At 44.3% G+C, this 25067-nt stretch overlaps 1 protein-coding gene across 4 annotated transcripts in view; it reads right to left on the minus strand.

Annotated features, from left to right (window-relative positions):
* Window positions 1-25067, minus strand: part of Utrn (utrophin) — a 479533-nt gene that overhangs the window by 419470 nt on the left and 34996 nt on the right. The window contains exon 1 of one of the 4 annotated variants that reach the window (XM_010626630.2): window positions 17844-18042. The exons of 2 other annotated variants lie outside the window; for them this stretch is intronic. In XM_010626630.2, the coding sequence (XP_010624932.1) occupies window positions 17844-17895 (52 nt within the window). In that variant the 5' untranslated portion in view covers window positions 17896-18042. Of the gene's footprint in view, window positions 1-4141; window positions 4275-17843; window positions 18043-25067 lie in introns of those variants that run through there. One more of the 4 variants, XM_010626628.3, reaches the window with a different exon arrangement.

Below are 25067 nucleotides of genomic sequence, written 5' to 3' on the forward strand. Positions count from 1 at the left end.
AACCAAAAAAAAAAAAAAAAAGACAGTGGAGTGAACAGTTTAAACATCTTTAAGCAGCATCATGACCATAATGTTTGATTTCTGTTATGCCTTGAATCAAGATGGCCCTCAAAGCCTCCTGTACTCATAGGTGGGGCTTCTCGGAGCTGGCTGGATCTATGATACTGGGATTAAGCACGTGTGGTGCTGAATCAGTTCACTGATTGTTTCAGCATCGTTCTCACCGTGGATAATACAAAGGTCCACCTCGGGTATGGGTGGCACCATCCAAAAGGCTGGTGGCCTGAATGGAATAAAAAGGAAAGGGAGGCTTGCTATTTGCTGCTTTTCTGCCTCCTGCTTACTATGCCATAGACTATTTCGCTTCTGTGACACCTTTTTGCCATGCTGCCCTGCTACAGAGTCAGCCAACTATGGACTGAACCCTCTATAAACCGTGAGCTGAAATAAACCTTTCCTCCTTTAACTTGTGAGTGTCAGGTATTTTGTCTGAGCAACAAGAAAAGTAACTAAGACCATTTCCTACTCCTGGACACTCCCTACCATGCAAGGCTCCTTATCGACTGAACAGATTTTTTAAATATTTTGTAGAATTTATCCCCACCTCAGCACTAAAGATGGAACCTAGGCCTCCAACTGAGTTAAATGCCTAGCCAGCCCTTTCACAAATTATTTTTTTATTTTAGGTCAGGTCTTGCTAAATCGCTGAATTGCCCAGGCTGACCTGAAATTTGAGATCCTCTTGGCTCAGCATCCCAGAGCACTGGGATTATAGGCATGTGCTGCCACACCTAACTGAAATTTTTGCCTTTTGTTTACCCGGAGCTATTACCATAGCAAAACATTTGAAAATGCATTACTTGGTGAATCCTAACCATAACCTCCTAGAAAATCTATTGGTTGAGGGTCTCAGAAGCTCAGTGACTCACATAGTTCGAAGCAGGGGTGGCTGGGACTCAGGGCTTGAGTTTCAAGCCCCATCTCTTGAAGAGCTGTTCAGTGTCTCACTGCCCCCACCTCCCTAAAAAGCTCTCTGGCTTCTCACAAGTCATTCTCCTTACCCTTCTCCCAATTTAATGATTATCATATTCACATCTCTGTGAATTATATTCTATCCAGTCTTCCAAACCACAAATTCATGTTCTCTTTAGACACAAAGATCTGCAAAAACCTCACAGGTCCTAAAGAATTTTTGCAGACTTGCCCCACTGCATTCTGACTCGGAATTCTGCGCTCCTTTAATCCCACATGTCTCCTATGGGTTGGGCAGCCCCAAAGGACTGGCAAATATGCTCACACTCCCTTCTTTCAGCCACTGCCAGACGGTGGATGAGCCTCTCCACGCCATCCCTTCCAGGAGGGGAAAAAACTAACACCTTCCTTTTTATATCTTTAGCCCCACCCTGAGTAAGGCATGAACCAGGGGTCTGCAGAGATGCTGGCTACATGGACAGAAGAACAGGACATTGTAAAAGACCTCAGCAACCCTGGGGTATGAACACAAGAGAACCGAGGGCCTTGTGACTCAGCTGGGGCTCAGGAGGACCTCCTGGTGTGTCTCCAAATGCCATCCGCCTCCACCTCCATATGTGTACACTCACGCACACGCGCACACACCCCTCCTGATTAAATTCTTATACCCAAAGTCCTCAACCTCTCACAAAGACTCTCAGAAGGACCCTGCCCTAGAGCTTCTGCCCAGGCTGAGGTATGGGCTGCCATACCCCACTTCCCCATCAGCACAGACCTCACACTAAGCCTCTGTCCCACCCTTCTGTCACCCCCAAAGGAACTCATGCATTCACTACACAGCAGGTACTGTGCCTTTCCCGCGTGGCAGGAACAAAGTGGCGGTCCTCTCTTCATGGAGGTGTCCACTGGGGGACAAGGAGTACCCCCTGTGCCCCTGCAGCATAGCTCCACACCACACACCCTTGGATAGCTTTTATAAAGCTCCCAAGTCAGGCTTAAGTCCCACTCCAGCAGAAGCACTAGCTGGAGGTTTTCAGAACCCTAGTGTTTCTTTTTTTTTTTTGGTTCCGGAGATTGAACTCGGGTCCTTGCGCTTGCAAGACAGGCCACCGAACCGCTGAGCTAAATCCCCGGCCCAGAACCCTAGTGTTTCTAATGGGCAGCCAAGGTCGTGAATCCTTTAATCCGTCATCTAAAAAGGAAATGGCCAACACAAACATGGAGTCCTGTCAGCCACCAAAAGCAGGAAGGCAGGCAAGATAAGCAGGACCTCCCAGAAGTGGTTTCCTGAGCAGGGCAACTTCCAGACATAAATCATCTGGGTACTAACAGGTACCTAGATACCCCAGGATGATTCCAAGTGATTTTTTTATTTGGAACTTTGTTCATTAACTTTGGTCTCTCCCAGTTACAATACTACTAGTAATCAGTAACAATGTTAATTTTAGCAATAATTTTAAGGTGTTTATTTCTCACAAGCTCACTGAAGAAAATCTATGCTACAGAAACAAGAAAAAATTCAATTCAATAACAACTGATGAGAGAGATGCTAGGTCCTTGTGGGATTTGAAATCATGGACACACTGGTTTTCTATTTTTATTAAAATAACATGCCCTGAAATAGTTTTTATTTAAAAAAAAATACTTTCTATTTTTCCTAAGGCCTTCTGACTGGCCAGAGAGCAGGAAAGAATGCTATCTAAATAGATCAGAACTCAACCAGGAGAGCACTTAAATACATTTAAAGCTGTAGTCTACTCATGTAATTCGCTTACTATTTAAAGGTTTGTCTGTATTTCTCTTCTAATTGTCTTCTGACTTCAAACCACTACAGTGACCCCAGGCCCTCTGTAATGAGACAGTAAGACAAGACAGGCTAACTACAGAGACGGTTCTGACCAGGCAAAGAAAGACGATCAAGTCAAGAGTCCAAAAACACCTGGGAAGGCAACAGCAACCGCGTCTGCAAGGGCTGCTTCTATGCCTAAACTTTAATTCAAGTCCCCCAAAGGTATTTTGGTTTTGTGTTGGGGCCACAGTTATTCAACAGGAGAGTAAAGAGCCAGTGAAAAGAACTTCAGCTCACTGATATCTAGGACACTCAGTCAAGAATCCAGACTCACTAAGAGAACAGAGCCTGTCCCATTCATTGCAGCTTAAATTTGCTCTCAAGCCGAGGATATTCAGAGTAAGCACTTAGCATCTCATTCCTGTGAAGCTAGGAAAGGAAACACTAAGAGGGAAAGAGTGATCCTGAAGGAAAGAAAAACATTTTTTAGCCGGGTGTGGTGGCGCATGCCTATAATCCCAGCACTCAGGAGGCTGAGGCAGGAGGATCGCTGTGAGTTTGAGACCAGCATGGGCTACATAGTGAGTTCCAGGTCAGTCTCAACTATACAGTGAGACCCTGTCTCAAAAAAAAGAAAAAAAAAAAAAAGAAAAAGAAAAACATTTTTTTAAAAACTCTACATAGCCCAAAGGTTTTTCCATAATGACAATATTCATTCATGGATGTGTGGTCAGACGAAGCACATTATTTTGTTTTCTCTCAAGAAGCTCAAACGCCAGGCACATACTTCCCACCTATTCAACAAGACGCAGACGTCCAAGCTGATGGGAAAAACTAAGTGACCCATAACAGCGCCACTCTGCCCAGTCCTCCAGGATAAGCCTGCGTGTCTCAAAGCCCCTGATTTATACCGCCCCAAAAGCACAAATATCTGATTCTTCCCTTTTTCACCTCTAAACTTGCTATTCAGCCAGCAGAGTAACCCGAACACAACATGGGATGTGGTCTGCCTGAGTTCAGCACCGCAGAAGAAATTCTCTCTCCGTCTGACAGTAAGCTGCCCACGCAAGCTAAGCTACTTGGACCACAGTGAACCAGGTTTGTCACAACACATCTGTGGTTTCAGTGCACTTTTTCCAAAGATGCCAACAACGCCAGCAAGTTCTCACCTTGCCGAGAGCAGCGCGAAGCAGACAGTACCGGTCTGGACTTCGCAGATGCAGAGTCGGGAAGAGCTGGCTGTCGGCTGTCACGCCCGCCGGCCCTGCCCTCATCGGCCTCATCCCCGACAGGCGACAGGCGAGGCTCAGAGCCGTGAAGGACGGAGCTCTGAGGCCCCCCTGACGGCCCGCCGCATGTCCTGCGAGCGGACAAACTAACCTGGTAATCGCCTGCAAGCCTGCAGAGCCGCCTGCCTGGGAAAATCCAATCTGCACTTTTTCCAATGCAAGGTGGTGGCTGCCCGGCCGCTCATCACCTACAGCTGCTAAGAGGAGGGCGAAGATGTGGAGGAAGTGAGCAACAAAAGCAGCCTGCGCACTGCACACTGGGATGTCCTGTGTTTTTCTTTTCTTTTTTTTTTTTTTTTTTTTTTTTTTTTTTTTTTTTTTTTTGGTGCCTTTTATTTTTCCCACGAGAGGATCTGACTAAACCTAACCCAACCTCCCCTAAATACCAGACAGGAAGTTCTACTCAGCAGTCAGTGAAACCTCTTTAGGTAGTTTTGTTTTGTCCTTTTTGAATAGTCACACTAAGGGCCTTTGAATGCTCTCATGTACCAAGGAGAGATCATCACTGTCTCCCTGTTGTGACGCTGTCAGGCGCCAAGGGGCACAGCCACCTCCCTCCCAAGTGTGTATTAGGAAAGGCGCTGGCCCTGGGTACACCACTGTGCAGAGAGCTTGGTAACATATTAACTATACTTCAAAGGATAAATTTCACTTATTATTTCATTTTAGTATGCCTTAGGGAAATAAAACTCAGAAGGATTTCTTTTTAATCCCTTAGAAATTGCTATTGTGGAAAAAAAAGCGTAAGCACACAGATTTATAAGATAAGAGGTAACCATTTTCACTCATAGTTTCCAGATTACTTAGAGTGTTTGACTTCCTCCCTTGCTATCATTTATGTAGCTGTTAGCCACACACGCGCAAGAAGCAAAGAAAATTAGTATTCATTGTCTCACCTGCTTTCTTGGTCTAACTGAATTATTTTTCTTCCCTGCTTTGAAATGGAAACTTTGTCCTTATTGCTAAGGCTTTCAGAGAATGTGTATCTCTATCAGGATGCACACAGATTTGAACGAAAAAGGATCGCTCTTCCTGCCACTGGCTGAGGCAGAGAAGCAAGAAGACCGACTAGAAACAGTAAGACTGACAGAATATCCTCTCTAAGCCTCCGGCTCCACCCTTGCACTGGGACACTCCTCTCCTCTGTCTCCTCGGCCTGCTACAAGGTGGCAGAGAAGCCGGGAATTTAGCGCAGTGGTTCCGCCACCTGCCTCGCAAGCACAAGGCCCCCGACTTCGATCCTGGGTACGGAAAAAAAACAAAAAACAAAGAGACAGAGAAAAGCAGTGGCACGCAAAGTCCCAAATGAGTAACGGGCTTATTGATACATAATTCAAATCATGTGCAATTAACCCATTTACAATGTCGGATTCAATGACCATCAGTACTTTCGCAGAAATGGGCAAGCATCATCCAAATCCACAGGAGACCCTTTCTTGTCACCACGCCCAAAACACTCTTCGCTGTGTCCTCTCCTCACCCGGCGGCGCAAGGCAGCCACTAACATCTATTTCTGATCTCCACAGATCTGCCTGTCCTCAATGCTTCATACAAACAAACTCCGCATATGTATGGTATTTTGGCTTCTTTTTTTCTGTATGTTTTCAAGACTCCAAGTTGTGGCGTGTGTATTTCATTTCTTACAGTTGAATAATATTCTACTAATACGTAAACCACATCTTACCTGTATATTCAGCAGCTCAGGACTGTTTCTACCTTTTTTTGTTTTTCGTTTATTAGTTTTTATTTGCAGTACATAATGATTGCATTTATCATGGGAAGTTGGTACATGCACATAACATGTGCATAACCTTTTTTGTCATAAAACTTCTTTTTTTTTACTCCTACACTTCCTCTTCCTCCTTGCTCTTTCCAACTCTTGGTCCTATTCCAATTTGCCAAAGCTCCATTTTCATCATATTTTCGCCCTTCGATTCTTTCTGTTTCCATCCCCTTTCCCTCTTTCCCCTCTTTTCCCTCTTCCCTCCTCTATCTCTTGTTCCCCCATCCATTTGAAAAAGATCTCCTTACTTCCCATTTATCTACCATATATATGTTTCTACCTTTTGGCTATTAATGACTGCTGCTCTGAACATATGTATCTGTGATGTTTATGAGGACACATGTCTTCATTTCCAAGATTGGGCTGCTGGGTAAAGTAGCAACTATATGCTTAATCTTTTGGGAAACTGCCTGTTTTCCAGTGTGGCTGCAGCATTTATATTCCCACCCGTGGTGCTGGAGCGTTCCGATTTCTCTACATCCCCAACAACACTTGTTATTATCTGTCTTTTTATTATAGCCTCCTACACGGGATGAAGCGACATCTCACTGCCTTTTCACTGGCATTTCGGGATGCCCAGCTAGCACAGCCCAGTTTTTATCAGCGGCCCAAACTGCCTCCATTCCCATAGGCAGAGCTAAGAACTCAAAATACAATACACGTTCTTGGGCATGGTCCCCATCTAATCAGAATGGATACTGACTACGGTGCCCAACTAGAATCCTGAGATGTCCTGAGATGAGGCAGGGGTTGTTTTCCAACAGTTATCAAAGAACATTAGCATTTAACTGGCACCACTTCATGAGTTCCCACCCACCCAGTATTGGTGGCCTCTAGGTTTGTATCTCCAGTAAGAGGCTGCGGGAACAGCAGGCCGCTACAGGGTTGCTTCTGAAATCTCATGAGAAAATGAAGTTCTAAGGATAAGTAACGAATCCATTCTTTTTTCTGGGCTGTTTGTTTGTTGCAATACTGAGGGTTCAACCCAGGGTATTCACACTAAGCTACAACCCAGTCTAACCTTTTTCTTTTTTCATTTTAAGGCAAGATCTTTTTCTAATTAATTTTATTGGTATATTTTAGGTTTACATAATGATAACATTTACCCTATGGAATTTGTACCTGTACATGCTACACCTTGATCCTTTTATTTCCCGTTTACCTCCCCTCCCTTCAACCCCTCTTCCCCTCATTTACAAAAGTTTTGTTTCTATTTTCTTCTTCTATTCTTTCTTTCCTTTTCCTCTCCTTCCTTTACTCCTTTACCTTCTCTAGTTCCCCTTCCCATTTGAACGTTTTCTTCCTGTTTCACAATATTTATTATATATTTTGGTCCTTGCTTTCACTTTCAGTTTCTCACAATAGAGAACCACGTAATACTTAAGTGATTTGAATGTGTGTCCGATTTGTTTTACTTAAGGTGCACCTGTCTACCTAAAAATGTCTCAAGTTTATTCTTTATGGCAAAGTAGTACCCATTACAGTAAAAAATAAATAAATAAAACACCTTCTTTACCCATTCATCAGTTGATGGACTGCTTCCACAATTTAGGTCTTACCAATTGTATTGCTACAAACATGAGTGTGCATATATTGCTGTGGCATGATGCTTTCTGGATACCAAGAAGGGGAATAGGTGGGTCAAATGGAGCCGCTAGCTTTAGTTTTCTAAGGAATCTCCACACTGATTTCCACAGTGGTTGCACCAGGCTGCACTCCCACCAACAGTGGAGAAGGGTTCCTTTCTCCCCACACCCCTGTCAGCATTTGTTACTGATTGACTTCTTGATAACAGACATTCTTTTTGGAGCAAGATGAAATCTCAGAGTTGTTTTAATTTGCATCTCTTGAATGACAGGTGATGTTCAACATTTTTTCATATATTTATTTGCCATTTCTACTTCTTCATCTGAGAGGTCTCTATGCATTTCAGATGCCCATTTTTGGATTGGGTCTTAGGAGGTATTTGGCTCCTTTGTGAAAGACAAAGTGGCTGAGCGTGTTTGGAGTTGTTTCTGCATCTTCTATTCTGTTCCACTGGTCCTCAGGTCTGTTTTTTGCCAGTACCATGCTGTTTTTATATCAGTGTAGCTTTGTGTCTAATTTCACATAGGGATTGTGATTGTAAGGCAGGATCTTGCTAAGTCAATTACTGTCCAGGTTAAGCTCAAGCCTTCCATCCTCCTGCCTCAGCTTCCCAGAGTGGTAGGTTCAATTATTTTTAGGAAAAAATTTTAGACCAGATGTGAATTAACATTGAGAAGCTCACAAATATTGAAGTTGACTTACAGAAGATAAGTCAGGATCTAGGCAATAACTACAACGTCCCCTTTCTTCTTAAAAGCATGATATAAGAAGAAGAATAGTAATTTTTTTTCAAAAGTTTGATAAAGGGATTATCAATTTTTCATACCTTACCAAATCTGAGGAAAATTTGTGGAAAACTACTCCAATTACTACTTTCCTAAAACTTTGCAATTTAACTTTTTAGTTACTAAAAAAAAAACCACACAGAACAAAAATCTACATGAAAGATAACAAAAATTATCAAGTGATTATTAGCTTTAAAAAATAAACTTTTTATTTTCCAATGTTACGCCTCAGGACTTGCAACATTATTAACGATATAATTCGTTCAGCATCTAAAAAATTTCCATATCCCAAGGCTGCTCTACTGCAATCCATTGTTTCGGTTATTTCTTGGCATACAGCTGACTATGAAACTGACCACTGAACTTTCATGTGTCAAACAGAACTTTCCACTGTGGAAAATTTCTGAAACATTCATAATTGAACTAAGTGGAAATGTCATCATAGCTCAGGAACCAAGAAGGTCTGGATCAACTAATACAATTTCTAAACTAGCTTCTAGGCAGGAAAAGGAAACCCCTGCCCAAACACAAGTGCAAAGGCTGCCCTGGGGTTTCTTTAAGTCCTTGACAGTGAAGAACATCAGACACAGTCATCAGTTTACCAAAAGTCATCCAGAGGTTCTTCTAAAAATATCTAACAGGAGGCACTTTTTCAAACTCATCTGTATTGTCAGAACCTACTCTCCACAGATCTGTCCTTCTGCTCGATTACATGGTGGCCTCATTTCTAGTCCTGGTGAAATCGATAGACCATTTACAGTGCAAGCATCTGTCTGGAGTATGCACTTTCTTATTCAATTTGGCGTTGACAGCAGTAATCAAATTTTGTACATACCACTGGCTCTACTACAGCTCCACAGCAACTCGGCTGCCAGCCTCAGCCCCTTCTTATCAAAAAGGAAAGACAGTGGAGTAGAGAGAGAATCACACAACACATCAGCTGAAACTCCAGGAAGTAGTGCAGGAGCCAGTCTAATCCTCTCTCCCAGGGAAGAACATGCCCAGCTGATACACCCAAGGGAGGACATCCTCCTGGTTCTTTCTGCTATCTGCAAACACTCTTGGCTTTGAACACTGTGTTGTAACTATCAGTCCACACGAAAAAACCTGACCCTGAAAGCAGGAGGAAAGAGCTACAGCTAAACATCACCTTCCAGCACCAAGGAGGCTGAAGGAGAAGAAGTGGTGTGGGGGTCCCATGAACTCTCTAGACACACCTAGTTTCTTTTTCTTTTTATGGTACTGGGGATAAACACAGGCCCTCGCACTCAGACAAGCACTCTACCACTGAGCTACAGCCTCAGCTTTTTATTTAAACTTGGAGAGAGGGTTTTGCTAAATTGTCCAGGCTGGCCTGGAAATTGATGATCTTCCTGCCTCAGCCTCCTGAATAGTTGGGATTACAAGTAGGCTTTTTGTATGCACTTAAACTGTAAACTTCTTTCTCAAATCAGAAAATGCAAACAGTGAAAACCAGATCAGCTTAAACCAAAAAGTCAAAGAGAAGATGTAGACCTGACTGAAGTACTTAAAATTTCTCAAATCAGAAAATGCAAACAGTGAAAACCAGATCAGCTTAAACCAAAAAGTCAAAGAGAAGATGTAGACCTGACTGAAATATACTTAACTTAACTTGGCATTGTTAGAATTCAGATTCTCCAAGAACATTAGATGAACAGATCCAATTCAAATCTTTTCAACTGCCAGGGAATTCAAGATTCCACACATAAGCCCCACTTGACTATCCAAGACACATTCTTTTCATTGAATTGTGCACTGTCAAACAAATGTGGGGATGGGGATTTAGCTCAGTGGTTCTGCCGTCTGCCTCATGTGCAAGGGCCGGAGTTCGATCCCCGGTACCAAACGAAAGTGTCTCACACCCACATGCACCAAACGTTCTGCTTCCCTTCATGTTATTGAGGTAGCCTCATCATTGACCTCCAGCTTTTCCAGCTCCAACGGTTCCCTCTTCGTGTTATCTGTCAACCTTAGCAACCTCATCCTGTAAACACCGGGTCCACCTCTTTTACAACCCCTTGTCCCAAACTCCAGCCCAAATCTTGCCAAACACTTTCCATTTGAGGAAAGCTCAATGGCACAAGCCATAGATTACATTAGAAACAAAACACAGCAAAAGCCAGGGCACTTTTTCCTAATCAAACATGCTCGGGCTGGGGATTTAGCTTAGTGGTTCCAGCGCCTGCCTCGAAAAGGCAAGGACTCAAGTTCGATCCCCAGTACCGGAAAAACAAACAAACACCACGCTCCTAGTTCTGCAGCCAATATGTGTCGTGAACCATGAGAGGGGTCAGCAAAGGTTTTGAAAGAATCCCAACAGTTTAGGTCAGGCTTCACTACCAAACAAGTTCCAGTCAAGCTGGGGTCTGCCTGTCAAATGAATCACAAAGAAAATACCCTTTGGGTCCCAGAGCTCTTTTTGAACACTAAAACTGAAGACCAAGGTTGGTGGATTTGTACCCTCAAAATCCACAGCTTCTCCCTTCTCCTGCCCAGCCCTCACTATATCTCTATCCTGATCTCTCGGAAAAGCCACCTACAACATCCTCACTGGTTCCAGGGTCTCCTCACCCCCACAGGGTCCGCAGAAGACAGATGTATGCATCTGCAACTTCCTAGCTCCAAAATCCTTAAAGGTTTCCCACACCGGGATGGAGCCTAAGCTCCTTTACCAGGTTCCTAGGGCTCCTTGCAATCCACACCGCACCGCCTGGCTGTATGGGCCGTTACACCCAAGGACACAGGCCTGGGAAAAGGGTACTCTGTGCTCAAGATTCTCATGATCTAACCGATCGAATTAACTCTTTTTCTATTTTCATCAGAATAATGTTAGAATACCATCTTCCTTTGGTATCTATGGGGACTTGTTTCCAAGATCCCCACAGCTAATAAAATCCATGGCTCCTCAAATTCCTAAATGGCACATTTTTTGTATATAACCCACACATACCCTCTCTTATACTTTAAGTAATCTCTAGGTTACTTGTTCTACCTATTAAACATCAGTGCTGTGTAAACAGTTCTCCTGCTGTTTTGGTTAAGGAACAATGACAAAAAAAAAAGCCCATACTGCCAGGCGTGGTGGCACACACCTGTAATCCCAGCACTCGGGAGGCTGAGGCAGGATGATTACTGTGAGTTCAAGACCAGCCTGGGCGACATAGTGAGTTCCAGGTCACAACTACATAGTGAGACCCTGTCTCAAAAAAATCAAAAAAAAAAAAAAAGCCCGTACTTCTTCACTGTAGATAGAATTTTTTTCAAATATGTTTGATTCATGGATAGTTGAATCCACAAATATGGAACCCACGGATACAAGAGACCAACTGTACTTTTCCAATATTTATGTCCGAATTTTTAATTCATTCCTATCTGACTACCTTGGTTCTTGATCACAGTAAAAATCACTAACAAATTCCTGTATGTTAATAAGGAAAGAACATTTCACATGATTACAACACATATCTAAAAATGTTCATTATGTTACTGTTGGTACAGTTAAGGCAATTATTTTAAAAGGAAACTAAAGCCAGGAAAAACTTTTTTAAAAACAAGCACACCCAAAAAAAGTAATGCCGAGGTTGGTACTTAATGGGCTGAGTGATTTCTCATGAGATTATTTTTCCAGAGCACTAAGATATAAATAAATATTAGTATATCCCTGAAACTGAATGGCAGTATGATCAACAAAGTTGTGCAAAGAGTCAAATCTAAGTTCCCACCGTTGAAAAGCTAAGAAATTAATTCACAACCATATAAAGGAAGATCTCACATGTAGACTTTAAGGAATCCACCAAGAAAAGGGGGAAGTCATATTTAAATATTACTTTTATTTTCTCATGTCACAGATACTTACTTAGAATAATGAATTAAAAGGAAAATTCCTAAATTATAATCTTTGTCACACTTAGCTCAGGGAAGCTGTGCCAAAGCAGTGAGATTAAGGGACAGACAACGATCCCACCAAATCCCTTAATGATGACGGGGAGCGAGGCAGCAGGCGCACACAGCTTCCCCCTGCCCCAGAGCAGCAAGGACGGTTCTCACAGCAGACAGAGAGCGCACGCATGTGTGTGTACATACATGCTGCCTCAGACAGAAGTGGCAACTGCCTTGAACCCCCCCCCAGCCAAGCCATCAGGTGGGGGACAGCGACCTGCAGCAGAACAGGCCATCATCACATGGTGGCAAGTGAGGCTACCACTTCACAGAAGGAGGATCCCATCTGCCGGGGCCACAGGAGGAGCCCCAAATAACTACCTGTTCAAGGTGGGGCCTCTGGGATGCCCCCACCAACTGCACATACCTCACTGCTGTGGCAGAAGGAGCTCATTGCCAAGGTTCTTTGGGGAGGCAACAACAGTTATTAAATAAAACAATAAAAGCTGAGCATGGTGGCTCATGCCTGCAATCCCAGCACTTGGGAGGTGGCTCACTGCCAGTTTGAGGCCAGGCTGGGCTAAGTATTGAGTTCAGGGCCAGCCTGAACTAGCTATCAAGACCCTGCCTCAAGAAATCAAAAGTAAGACAGTGAAAGACATAAGTAAAATGCATATACTGAAAGAGGAATTTTTAAATGTTATTTTTAAAAAAGAAAGAGGAGGCGATTTTTCTGAATTATCTACATGTTGCCATTTTTAGAAATCTGCTGGGCTGAGAAAGGACAGGTGTGAGTTTTCCTGCAGTACATTCATTAGCATTGGGAGGGAAATTTCTCTGGTTCCTAGAGAATTCTACAACTCTCCGGCTTAGTGAAAAGGTATGAAGAAGAGATCACTACTACTGTTAGCAGTAATAAAATCCAGCAGGAGAAATGACCAGGAGTCCTGAGGAACTCGCCAGCCTGTGATTCAGACAGGGTCACTTTGACTTTGCCCCTTAGATGGCCGAAGTAGAGACTTCAGTCTCAAAACACTACCCGTCTTCCTGGGGGCTCTCTGCAGCTAAGCGTGATGACTTCTGCCAGACCCTAGCCACTCTTTCACTGATTGCCTGTGGAGTGACAGGCTGGCTTCTGGATCCACATTCCCACCACATCAGCCTCCTCTGGTCCTGTACTGTCCCTGTGTGGCAACTGGCTTCACCAAGTGCCACTGATGCAGTCCATCAGATATGTGTGTGTCACCTCAGTGCTGATCACAGGACTGTTTCTTTCCTCACCAAAGTACCTTCATGCAAATCCGAGGGCACTGGGCCCTCCAAAGAGGTAGGCATTAACCCGTGTGGGTCATCTGTAGATCCAGCCTGCAGCTGGTGACACACAAAGATGGTCCTGTCTCATCTTGGGCACGCCCACCCAACTCTGGTGTCTTCTCTCTCGACAAGGGAACGAGGCGTAGTACCCTCCTGTCTCAAGTTAAGACCAAAGAGTGTGGAGGAATGGAAGGATCCAGTAATACCTACACATGCAGAACCAATCCTGAAGAACAGGCTGGGCCCCTCTGACACCAGCTCCAAGATTTCCAACATGATACAGAGAGGTCCCAATAAGTATGTGGATAAGGAGTAGAGAAAGCAAAGACTGGCTGTCACTCAGGAGGCTGAACTAGGAGACTCAGCAGCAGGTCCTCTGGGCCCAAGTCCCTGGGAGGGGACGAACTGACAGGTTTCCTGGGCACTGACTATTCTGAGCAGTGCAGCCTTTAAGAGTACAGGTTCCCAGAGGATCTGAGTCAGGCCAGAGCCTGCTAGGGGGACGGAGGGGTGCAGGCTGAGTAAATAGGGTGTAATTTGTGCTTCAGAAGGCAACAAACACACAGCCAGTGGGAGCATCATGAAAGTTCGAGAATAGCCTAGGCTACATGTGAGTCTCTGTCCCAAAAAAGCAATTAAAAATTTTTTTAAATTAAAAACAAAGCCAGGCCCTCTTATTCCAGGGCAGGTCCCCATGGGGAACAGCTTGCAAGTTGGGCCTGTGTATGTGAAATTTCACAATGCTCCACTCCCCCTAAATGTTTCTTCTCTACAGAACGAATAAATCTATAAGAGCACAAAGAAGGCAAATATAACAAAATTTTAAATTAGGAATGTTGTGCTCAAATAACTTCCCAGAGGCTGCCAGTTCCATGGAGGGCTGGAATTACCAATGCCCTTCTGTGGCCCTCAGTGTATAATTTGTTCTGTATTAACTTTTCAGGATCTCAGACCTTCAAAGCTCTTTCACAATTATTTTCATGTATGCCCATAACATTCTTACAAGTCAAGCTGTGTCAGGATTTCAACTCTCACCTTGAAACTTGAGGTAACAGGTGTCACAACACTAAGCGAAACACCCACTTCAGGCAGTGAGTGGACTTCAGCTCAGCCTGGGGCTGCAACCCACAGCAGCCCTGCCTCCTGCCAGACCGTGCCCCTTCTCATGGCACTGCCTGGATCCTCAGGAAGCCCGGAGGTTCCAAAGTTATTTTTAGGAAAGTAAATGGTGCTATACGATACTTCCACTTTCCCAATCATAGCCAAGAACCGGATGATGCCAAGTGGAAATACATGTTCCTCAACAGCAATAATGTTCCAGGTGTCAGGTAGCAGCAGCAGCTGCTGCAAACCCATGCCATCCCATGCCAGCAGACTGAGACACAAACACACACTGCAGACTTGAGCATTCAGATGAGAGCAGTCCGGTGACAGAAGGACAAAGGGAGCCACCGCTACTACTCCCGAGGGTGTCGACATCGCACCTCTGAGGAAGGCAGTCACCCTTCACATGCCAAACTGATATGACCCCTACACACACTCCGGAAAGAGGGTGGGGAGGAAAGGGAAGCGAAAGTGACTCTAGGTTCTGGATTTCATATGCAAGAATAACCAGCAACAGGTGCTGAGTTCCGGCACAATAAAAACTCTGAAAACGCCTCTGCAGCACAGGGAGCCAAGCACAGAAACCTAACATTAGACAATGATGTCAGCAGGGCAGACATCATCATTCTCCAGCCAGCAGCAAGCTTGTTAAAAGAAAAAAATGCCCAACAGACCACATGCGTTTCTCCACTGACCTGACTTCTTTCACAGAACCCTCTTCTAAAATAGATGACCCTAAAGTAAATTAAAACGTGGTCATCATATGACATTTTTTAATGCTTAGTGACCAGCAAGTGCTTGCCACATAGCAGATGGGGAATAGTGAATGAATGAATGAATGAAAAGCAATAAACAGAAAATTCTCTTCATAAATAAAGATAACAAAAATCTCCACCTTTAGGATAATATATAAATATATCTTTCCTCACTTCTCTAAGAACAAAAGGTAGAATCAGAAGCCAAGGGCAAAAAAGACATCACTGAGAGGTTTCATTGGGAGGTTTCAAATATTCATCCCAGCTGAAGTTGAGAAGCCCAGTCTACAAATCTATACATGGGAAATGCTCACTATGAGAAGACCAGACAGGACACATAATCACCTAAACCAGCAGTCCCCAATCTTTCTACTACCAGGGACCAGTTTCACTATCTGGTGAGGGAGGAGATGGGATTTGTTTCTTTTGTGTTGTTAGTATATGCTTGTGATACATAATAATTACATTCTCCTGGGCTAGCATCACCGCCTCAGCTCCCCTTCAGATCAGGCATCAGATCATACAGAGCATGGGACCTGGATCCCTCGAAAGCACAGCAGGGTTCACGCTCTTAATCTAATGCTGCCATGGATCTGACAGGAGGCAGGGCTCTGGATATAATGTAGGGATGGGGCACAATGAAAATACAAAGAGAGCTCTCCTGCATCTCTGCTATACAGGCAGGTACAGGTCAACCCCTGATCTATATGCACCTTTAGATTTTATCATTTGTTTGTTTGTTTGAGATAGTCTCACTATGTATTTCAGGCTGGCCTGAACTCACTGTGTAGCCCAGGCTGGCCTGGAACGTGTGGTGAGAGCCCAGCCTCCCAAATGCTGGGATTACAGGTGTGCACCACCACGCCTGGCTATGAATCTTTTATTGAAAAGATCATATTAGAATCATTAGAACATGATTACATAAATAAAAGGTTTAAATACATTAAAATAGTAATGATATTAGTTATCAGAAGAAAATGTTTGGAACATAAATAAGGATAAATCACCGAAATTCTCAGGATGTTTCAGTGAAATGGGCAGGACAAATGAAAATTAGTGCATTAAATGACTTTCTAAAATTAATATACAGAGTGACTCCATTTAATGACACTTTGCTTAATTTCTTTAAATTTATCCATTTCCCTTTTGTTTGTAACTTAAGGATTCTCAACAGAAGTGCTCTCTTCCCTATACATTTGCTTTTTTCTTAATTTAGATTTTTTTTCAAGTTATTCCTTCCAAAATTCATGAGGTAACACCCAAAGGGCCTGAATAAAATTCTTAGCTGAGAGCCAAAGTACCTAAGTGTTCACAGACACACAGGAATGGCCCACCCCCATGTGTGTTTTTGCTTGTGAGTATGACATTTTCACCCATCCCCTCCCCCAGGATCTGTCACCTACAGGGCCGGCCCTGAGGACACAACCATGAGCAAGACCATCTTGTCCCTGCCCAGGTGGGACATGGTCTTGGGGACCTGTCAACACTAAAGTAACCAACAAGTGAACAAAGAATCAGCAACAGTGACAAGTGTCCCTAAGCAAACCCCAGGGCAGGGGTAATAGGACAAACTCCACCTTAGACGGATGTCAGCCCAGCCTTCTCCAGGGAGGGGCCGGATCCCAGAAAAAGGAGGAGCTGTCATAGTGCTGTGTGCTGACATCCAGGCTGAGAAAGAAAGGCTGGAATGGAAAGCTGGCTGTGCAACCGGGCACAGCAATGGGTCATGGGAGAGGTTGAGCATTGTGAACACAAAACCAGCACCTCACCTGTGATTCTCTGAACATCTGCCTTTGCACACACTTTCCCCCTCACTTTCTCTGCCATCTTGCAAACCCCTCCTCCAAGAAACACTCCCTGACTCTCCCAGGAAGAGCAAACGTCCCCAGCATCTAGTACGCATCACCACCCTGCCTCCTACCACACAGTGCTGAAACTCCGAGATCAGAAGCCGGGAGCAGGGACCTTGATTTCTTTGCCTGCTTCCAAGCAGCCTATCACAGAACTTGGCACCGATGAGATGAAATAAGTGACGAGTAAGCGAGCCAACAAGCCAAGAGCGAAATGGACAAATTCAATGAATGCAGGAGCCATTAATTCACTACTCAGTTGTTACAGATTTGGACTAACGCCGGGGTTACAGCTCCTTTACTCATTAACAGTTGGAGGGGCAGGGCGATTTCCATTCCCATGTGAGTTTCAACACAACAGAGGCTTTGGGCAAATCTTCCTCCAACACAGAGAAGTGATGGAATGATTTTCACAGGGTATCATTAGACTGTGGACTCAACCCATTTCAAACACACACTAAGTGCAGAGGCTCTGGCAGCCTAAAAGAAGCACAAGTCCAGTAAGTGGAGGAAATCACCACTCCCAAATGTTCAGACTGCCATGTTAAATTATTTTTAAGTTCCTACATCACCCAAGAGGATAAATCATTTAGAATCTGCTGCTCAGGAATTTTCACTCTAATTCCTGGCTGCAGAGTCCTGCCTCGGTTACCTGCCAATGCACAGATGAGCAAAAGCCTAAGGAACCACAATGCTGGGAGCCAGACTTCCTTACCTGCCTGTGAGTCTCTGCGGGCGACAGGTGTGGGTTCCTGTGCCACCTCCATTTCTCCTTGGCTCAGCTTGTCCTGCGAATATGGTAAGAACTCCCAAAGCACCAGCGCATGCTTTCTAAAGTCTCCCTCGCTGTAAAATATAGGTGGATGGAGCCAAACTGAAAACCAGGGCCCAACAGTATGGGAACTGGAGAGATGAATCTTCCCCGACTGCCCCGACCAGAATGGTCACATTCCTACCTCCCAGCATGGCCCAATCCCAGTCTGCACCTCCAGGCTTGCCAGGCACAGAGCCTGTCCCCTAAAAACTCAGCCTGGTGACAGCTCTTATTTGCCTGGAACAGCAAGGTATGCACTTCTACAAACACCACTGTTCCAAGGGCAAAGCTGAGCACTTGCTTGGGTCTCCCTCCTTAGGTATGCCTCACATTCAAGCCAAACAAAAGTCTGGGTGGAGATCAATAAGGAATTGAAAAGTAAGAAATAAGATTTTGTTTTATGTTTCTACCTCTTTCAAATTTTACAATCACTTTTTTAACCCTATATACTCCAAATAAATCCCTAAAGCTTTTAGGGTTCCATCCATTAATGTAATAAATAATATATGCTTTCAAACTAAAAGGTCAATGATGCCTCTTCCATCAGATTAGAAATACTATGAGCTTTGTGCCAGTCTCAAGGCACAGCCCTCTGCTCACGTCCCCTTGCAGACTTCCTGTGGGCCACCCTCTGCCAGCTGAGGTCCTGCACACAAGTGTTGACCTAAACTCTCCTTCAGAAGGCCTTCCCTGGCCACCGCCACTTGTCCCCACCCAGCAAAATCCCCTCATGATTCACCATCACAGCGTGGCAGAATGCTTATCCCATGGACCACTATCTGAGCATCCTGAAGTTTGATGTCACTCTCTTCTACTGGTTTATACATATTCAAGATGCCAGTGTCGTAGCTAGGTGTCCCCCCAGCCTCATGCACTCATAAGTCAAGGCTTTTGGAAGGTGATTAAATCATGAGGGCTTATAGCTGACTTCCTGTTAGGAGGCGGGTCCGGCCCGCCAGAAGAGGTGGCTGTCTGAGGGCGTGGCCTGGAAGGGTTTATCTCCCTCTCATCTCCTCCCATCACTCTCTGCCTCCTGGCCACCATGCCTTAAGCACGCCTCTTCCTCCAGGCCCCTCTGCCATGCCTCCTGGCCCTGACAGCAACCAATTATAGACTGAAACCTCTACAAACCATGAGCCAAAATAAACCTCTCCTCCCCTCAGTTGTGAATGTCAGGCATTGTGTCCCAGCAATGAGAAAGTGATTAGGGCAGCCAGACATCCTAATAGTGGTGTTCAGCAACTCTGTTCATCATGCCCAGCACCAGGCCTGGTGCAGGGGGCACTCACCAAAGGATCCTTTTCACTTAAAATGATCATCTCCGTTAAAATACTTTGTAACCAACTGCCAGGCTCTGAGGGACACATGCTGGTGTGAAGCTGCTATCTTTATCTGGGGTTTTTACAAGGCAGGAAGTCTATAAACTTGGACAGAAAAAGCCACTGGATATTTTCAACAACTTCTAATGAAAGTTTTTATCTCCTTCCACTGTGAAGAAAAGTCACCAAACACATGTGACACTAACTTTGCCTGTATCACCATCAAAATCCATGGCTGTGTACATGTCACCCTACAGCCACAGCAGGTGTCTCAGGAGAAATCATTTGGTTATTGCCACTTCAGAGCAGTGTAGCAGTCAGAGTTGCTAGAGCTTGTTACTGAATGAACTAACCAATGCAAACACTATCTACCACAGGTTTAAATGTTTTGAGAACTGCATGTCATTATACTGGTTTCCTGAGTAGTATATGTATTTTATTTTATTTTATGCATTTAAAAATATTTGACTACAGAACTGTGGGAGGCTGAGGCAGGAGGATCATAGTTCAAGCCCAGCCTGGGCAACTTAGCAAGAGCCTTTATCAAAATATTTAAAAAATTAAAACTGGCTTGGGATATCACTCAGCATAAATACCTACTACCAGAAAAGGAATTTGGGGGGGAGGGGTTGGCGTCATTAAACTGCCACAGGGGTCTGTAGGAAAAGGGAGGGGGATAGGTAAAGATAAAGAATAAAAACCTTAAGCACCTCACTATCGTGTGATATAATCAGCTGATGCATCAAGAAACACATTGTTCTCGGAGGACTGCACATATTTTCACTCACTGTGAAGAGAAATTTTAAAAAGATCATTCAAAATAAGTAAATTAAAAGGCCATTTTTATAATAGATACAAATATATCATTCATCTTAATACAAAAATCTAAAAGAAATAATTATCAAAGGACATGAACAAGGTTAACAATGCCTGAACAGCTCCACTGTTGGGCATGCCTGACCCTCCAAAGAGGAGTCTTGATCCAATAAACTCAGTCCGCTTAGTCTGAACCATGAAAGGAACCCCCCACCCCAGGTTTGCAAAGTGAGGACACCAGACACCGGAGACAGCTAAACAGGTAACACTTCTCTCTCTGCCATATGTCTTCTCAGCCCCAGCCCAGCCAAAGGAGATTCGCCCAGCCTATTTCCATACCAACACTGTGAGTGTCCACACACACCCACTGGGAGGAGCCCTCAGGGATCACTCACACCTGACTGCTAGTCAGTGTTACTGGCCAACAGGTAGTACGCAGGCCCTCCAGTAACACAGGGGACTTGAGAAGGAAGAAGCCAGGCCCGGGTGCAACCCAGATGGCCAGGCACCACCCAGGAGCTGGGAGAGCAGAAGAGAGGTTCTGGGAGGATCCCAAAATCAAGCTCTACCAGATCTCCACGGCAGCCCACTGGCTCTGCTTGCAGTTTTAGGGTTATTTCTCCAACACAAAGTTAGGGCAGGCACAGGCCAGTTGTACTGAGCAGCTCCAATTCCATTCAGCAACTTTCTCACTTTCTCCGACCAAAGAGATAATAACAGGAAGGAAATGAGCCTGCATCCTTCCTCTTCCTCTTCCTCCTCCCCCATTTCCCCTCTCCTGCACCCCTCTGGGTCTCAATGTCTGTAAAACTTAGACTCCAAGCTCCAGGTCGTCCTGATCAGCCTGCTCTAATCCACAGGAAGTTGTCCCGCCTCTTCCAGGCTACTGACAACCTCCCTCATCTCCACACAGTACACAGAAGCCCAAATGCCTTGAAGAACTTCACATGCCTCTCCACTCCCAACAGACCCCTTGCTATAAATCCTGAAAGCAGCATTTTCAGGAACAAATCCACCAGACAACCATGGATATTGTGCAAAAAGTGTTCTGGAGGTCCAGGTAACCCAAAGACAGAAAGATGTTGAGATTGGGACGTCAGCATCTCAGGGGAGCTGTGTAATCTCAGGAAAAGTAATCTTCTCCCTCCCTGACTGAGATTCCTCAATGAGGCAAAGGAACTGGGCCAACCAGTCCCTTCCAGCATCTTCCGGCTCTGAATTCCTTGCACTTCTGTGATTCACAGCCTCCATCCACAGTTACGTGTGAAAGGACGGAGAAGGAGGCCGCTCACTACTCCAAGTGGTTTTTATAAATCAGAAAAGACTGGAAAGAGGCAACTGTGAGGACTGTGACAGGAAACCCTACTCATTCAGGGTTCTCAGGTCCTCAAGGACGCATTTCATTACTGAGGAGCGGAATACACATCACCATCCTCACTAGCAATGTGGAAAATATGTGGCTATCGTGTGAAGGGAGAAACCCGACTCAAAGTAATTTGGAAATTTATCATCCACATGAGCAATGTGAAGACTTAGACAATTTCTAAAGCCATGAAGCCTGTTGAGCCTAATGTAAGTTCCTTGTGGCTACTGTTTATTTTGGTGTAATTTTTTTAAAATTTTAATTACTACGTTTGCCATGCATGATGACTGTATCCATCAAGGGGTATCTGTACAGATACATTTCACATCTAGATGGTTTTACTTCCCCTCTTCCCTCCCATGATCCCTCACCCCCAGATTAATGGTAGAAGCTTTCTTCAAACATCTGCTGACCACTGCCAGCCACCGCATTTCACAAGCAGGCATAATGGTCAGCAGGCATGGCATCCCCTGCTCTCAGGTGGGCTCCAAGGAGAATAATCAATTTACAGCTCTAACTATACCACACTCCCAGCAAAAGCATCCTTTAGTCAGTAGGGATGGTAGACAAGGGGAGGCACATAGCTTCAGGAATTTGGGGACACCCTGGTGTCATTCAAATGAGAGCCTCCTATCCTTCTGGCCAGGAGTCCCAAGCAGGAGTTCCATCACTTCCAGTAACACCCATATACCTGTTCCCAGGTCAGGCTGAATATAAAGGGAAAGACCTGGCAGTCAGAATGCACCCCTTAGAGATTCTCAACCAAAACACTAACTTTTAGTACCAGACTTCCCTCACATTTCTGAGACCCGGCCTTGGATAGCCCTGATGACTCGGTCCAATCGCACCCAGTCTGGGATGCATGGGGTGCACGGTGACCTGCTGGGGACACATCACCATTATCTTTTCACCGCTCTGACAAAGCCCAGAGACAAGCTGTTTATGAAGACAAGAAGGCTCCTTTAGCTCAGGTCTTTGGAGACACAGAGTCCAAACAGCAATACAGACTGCAGCACCACAGGGTACAGACAGCGGGCTGGGGACATGGGAACACGCAAGCCATTGTGACTTGAACCAGAAGCAAAAGAGGACAGGAGCCAGGCTCGGTGCTTTTACAACATCCCTCTCTGGAGAGCTCAAGGGATCACACAGGAGCAACCTCCAAAGAGCAACTGCCCTGTTACCAGCGGCCGGAGGGCCACCCACCAGGGCCCACGATCCAGGCCTCACCTTGCCCATCGGCACCAGTCCATGGACCAAGCCTGCCGTTACGGTGGGCTACAGCATCTCCCACTTGCAGCGCCCTTCTTACCCGTTATCGGGTCTCTACTTTCCGTGGGCCACGAGTTTATTCTAGGGCTCTTTCACTGCCATTGTAGCGCTGGTACAACACAGCAAACGGCAACAAACACAACTCACTCTGCTGCTCGGCCACAACTCCTGCTCTCTTCAATTTACACATGGGAAGACTCCTAAATGGTCTCCTGGCTACAGACCCGACACTAGATTCCACACAGGGACAGGGTGCAGGCTGGACATGGTACTCAGGGCTGCAAAAACCAAAAGATGCCCTTGACCAATACCTTATGGCCAGAACCAGACTTCGTACAGTCGTGTGAATAACATTAGCTGGTAATTAAATGTCACGATTAGGTCCAATGTAAAATCTGACTTCAATTTACAATATGATTTTCAGTGATTTTACATATAGAGAAATTTTGTAGTTATAGTCATAAGTTATTCTCCTCTATTTTGAAATGTGAAGTTTTACTTTACATAGTAATTCAATACAGCCAAATTATAGCTGCTATTTTGGGTCCTCAATGCAGATTCACTTTATGTACTGAAAATCCTAAGCTGCATTAAAACTTTATTAAAATTTTAAATACATTTGATTTCTGAAAATGTGTGCTAAAATAAACCCAGAGACTCAAACTTCATCCATATTTACTAAATAAGAAATGTTTATACATATGTTGAGACTATTAATAATGAAAGGAAAAAACACCCAAAGGAGAAGCTTCTATAACCCAAATGTCCAGCTCTCTACAGAGCCTGCTGACCCACAGAAAGGTCTGCCTACAACTACTGAAAACAAAAGCACTTTCCAAATTGGCTGAAAGGGAACATGTACATTTCTGACAGTAATGCACTCAAAAGGAGAAATTTCACAAGACTGGCTTTCAGACTAGAAAGAACTTCACAGTTAGATACTAACAACACCCACAAAACCCAGTGGAAAAAAAAATTTTTTTTGGTACCGTGGATTGAACTCGGGACCTTGCAAGGCAGGCGGCGGAACCACTGAGCTAAATCCCTGGCCCTCGGTGAAACTGTTAATGGCTACCTTAGGAGGGAGGACACTGTTTCAAGTAAATAAAATGAGGTTTTCCAGCATATTCACAGAATTGCAAGCTATTGCCCAAATTTCTTGGTTTAGAGTTTACATACAGCCCATTTCATTAAGCCACTAGAAGTCATGGAAACTTAAAAAAAATACTTGTACATGTTGTGAAATATATATAATGTATCAAAAATGACACTTAGTGATAGAAAAAAATTAACAAGGTGTTCTTTCCTTTATTTTGTTTAAACCTTAAAGTTTCTGAGAAAGCTTTAAAAAAATAGTGATTACTAAGTCACGTAAAACTTTAATGCAAAATAAAAATTTATATTATGCTGCACAGATTCTAATACAAAACAGATATCACACAACTGTCTCCTTGCCCTTTTCCACCCCATCGTGAATTTGTTCTAATGTTCAAATGACATAATTTTGTTAATTATAATATTCAATTAGTCTTGATAAGAGGTATGGAGATGAATGTTATATTTACAAATAGCATATTATTTAATTCACAATTTTCATAGTGTTTGTAACGATTTGATAGTCTCCTAGAGGAAGTATTATTGATCAAATCACCAAATTTAAGAACGACCAATGTAAAACAAATAAGTGAATAGAATTACCGAGGTAACCCTGCATAGCTGCACACATCTTTGATACTGAAATGCGGGCACCAGATCTTGAATTGCTAGGCAAGCCAAAATTGTGCCACTTTCCATATCTAAACAGGACACAGGATTAACTTTTGAAAAGGATCAAAATGAACGCTCTCTCCATACCTCCTCGTCTCAGAGTGTTCTGTACACTAATCCCTCATACAGGCACAGAGTCCCAATGTGCCCAAACCGCTTGAGGCAGGGATTTAAAGTAGCCCAAGACGTCTCCTTTTACTTCCACCCTCCATGTAACCCACCAAAATCCCAGTCTTACTTAGTGGGACCCCATGCGGACTTTCTGAGTGCTTTAATTTCCACACGCTCTCAAGGAAACATAGAAACCCTTGGTGAGACTGGTTCAGTGAGTTTGGTGGTGGGAATAAATGCCTGGTCCTAAAGTGACCCGCAGGGCATTTGTGAAAAGCCACCCACGATCTGGGGGGGACCACAGATGCTCCGCTAGGCACTCTGAAGGGAGCCAATGAGGTCACACAAACACCCAGAGAAGCAAAATCGTTAACAAAAAGAAACAGCCAAGGGCTGGGGATTTGGCTCAGTGGTTCTGCCACCTGTCTCGCAAGCACAAGGTCCTGAGTTTGATCCCTGGCACCAAAAAAAAAAAAA

This window comes from Fukomys damarensis, unplaced genomic scaffold, assembly GCF_012274545.1.
Source record: "Fukomys damarensis isolate Sample0158 unplaced genomic scaffold, DMR_v1.0_HiC HiC_scaffold_14, whole genome shotgun sequence".
NCBI classification, from domain to species: Eukaryota; Metazoa; Chordata; class Mammalia; order Rodentia; family Bathyergidae; genus Fukomys; species Fukomys damarensis.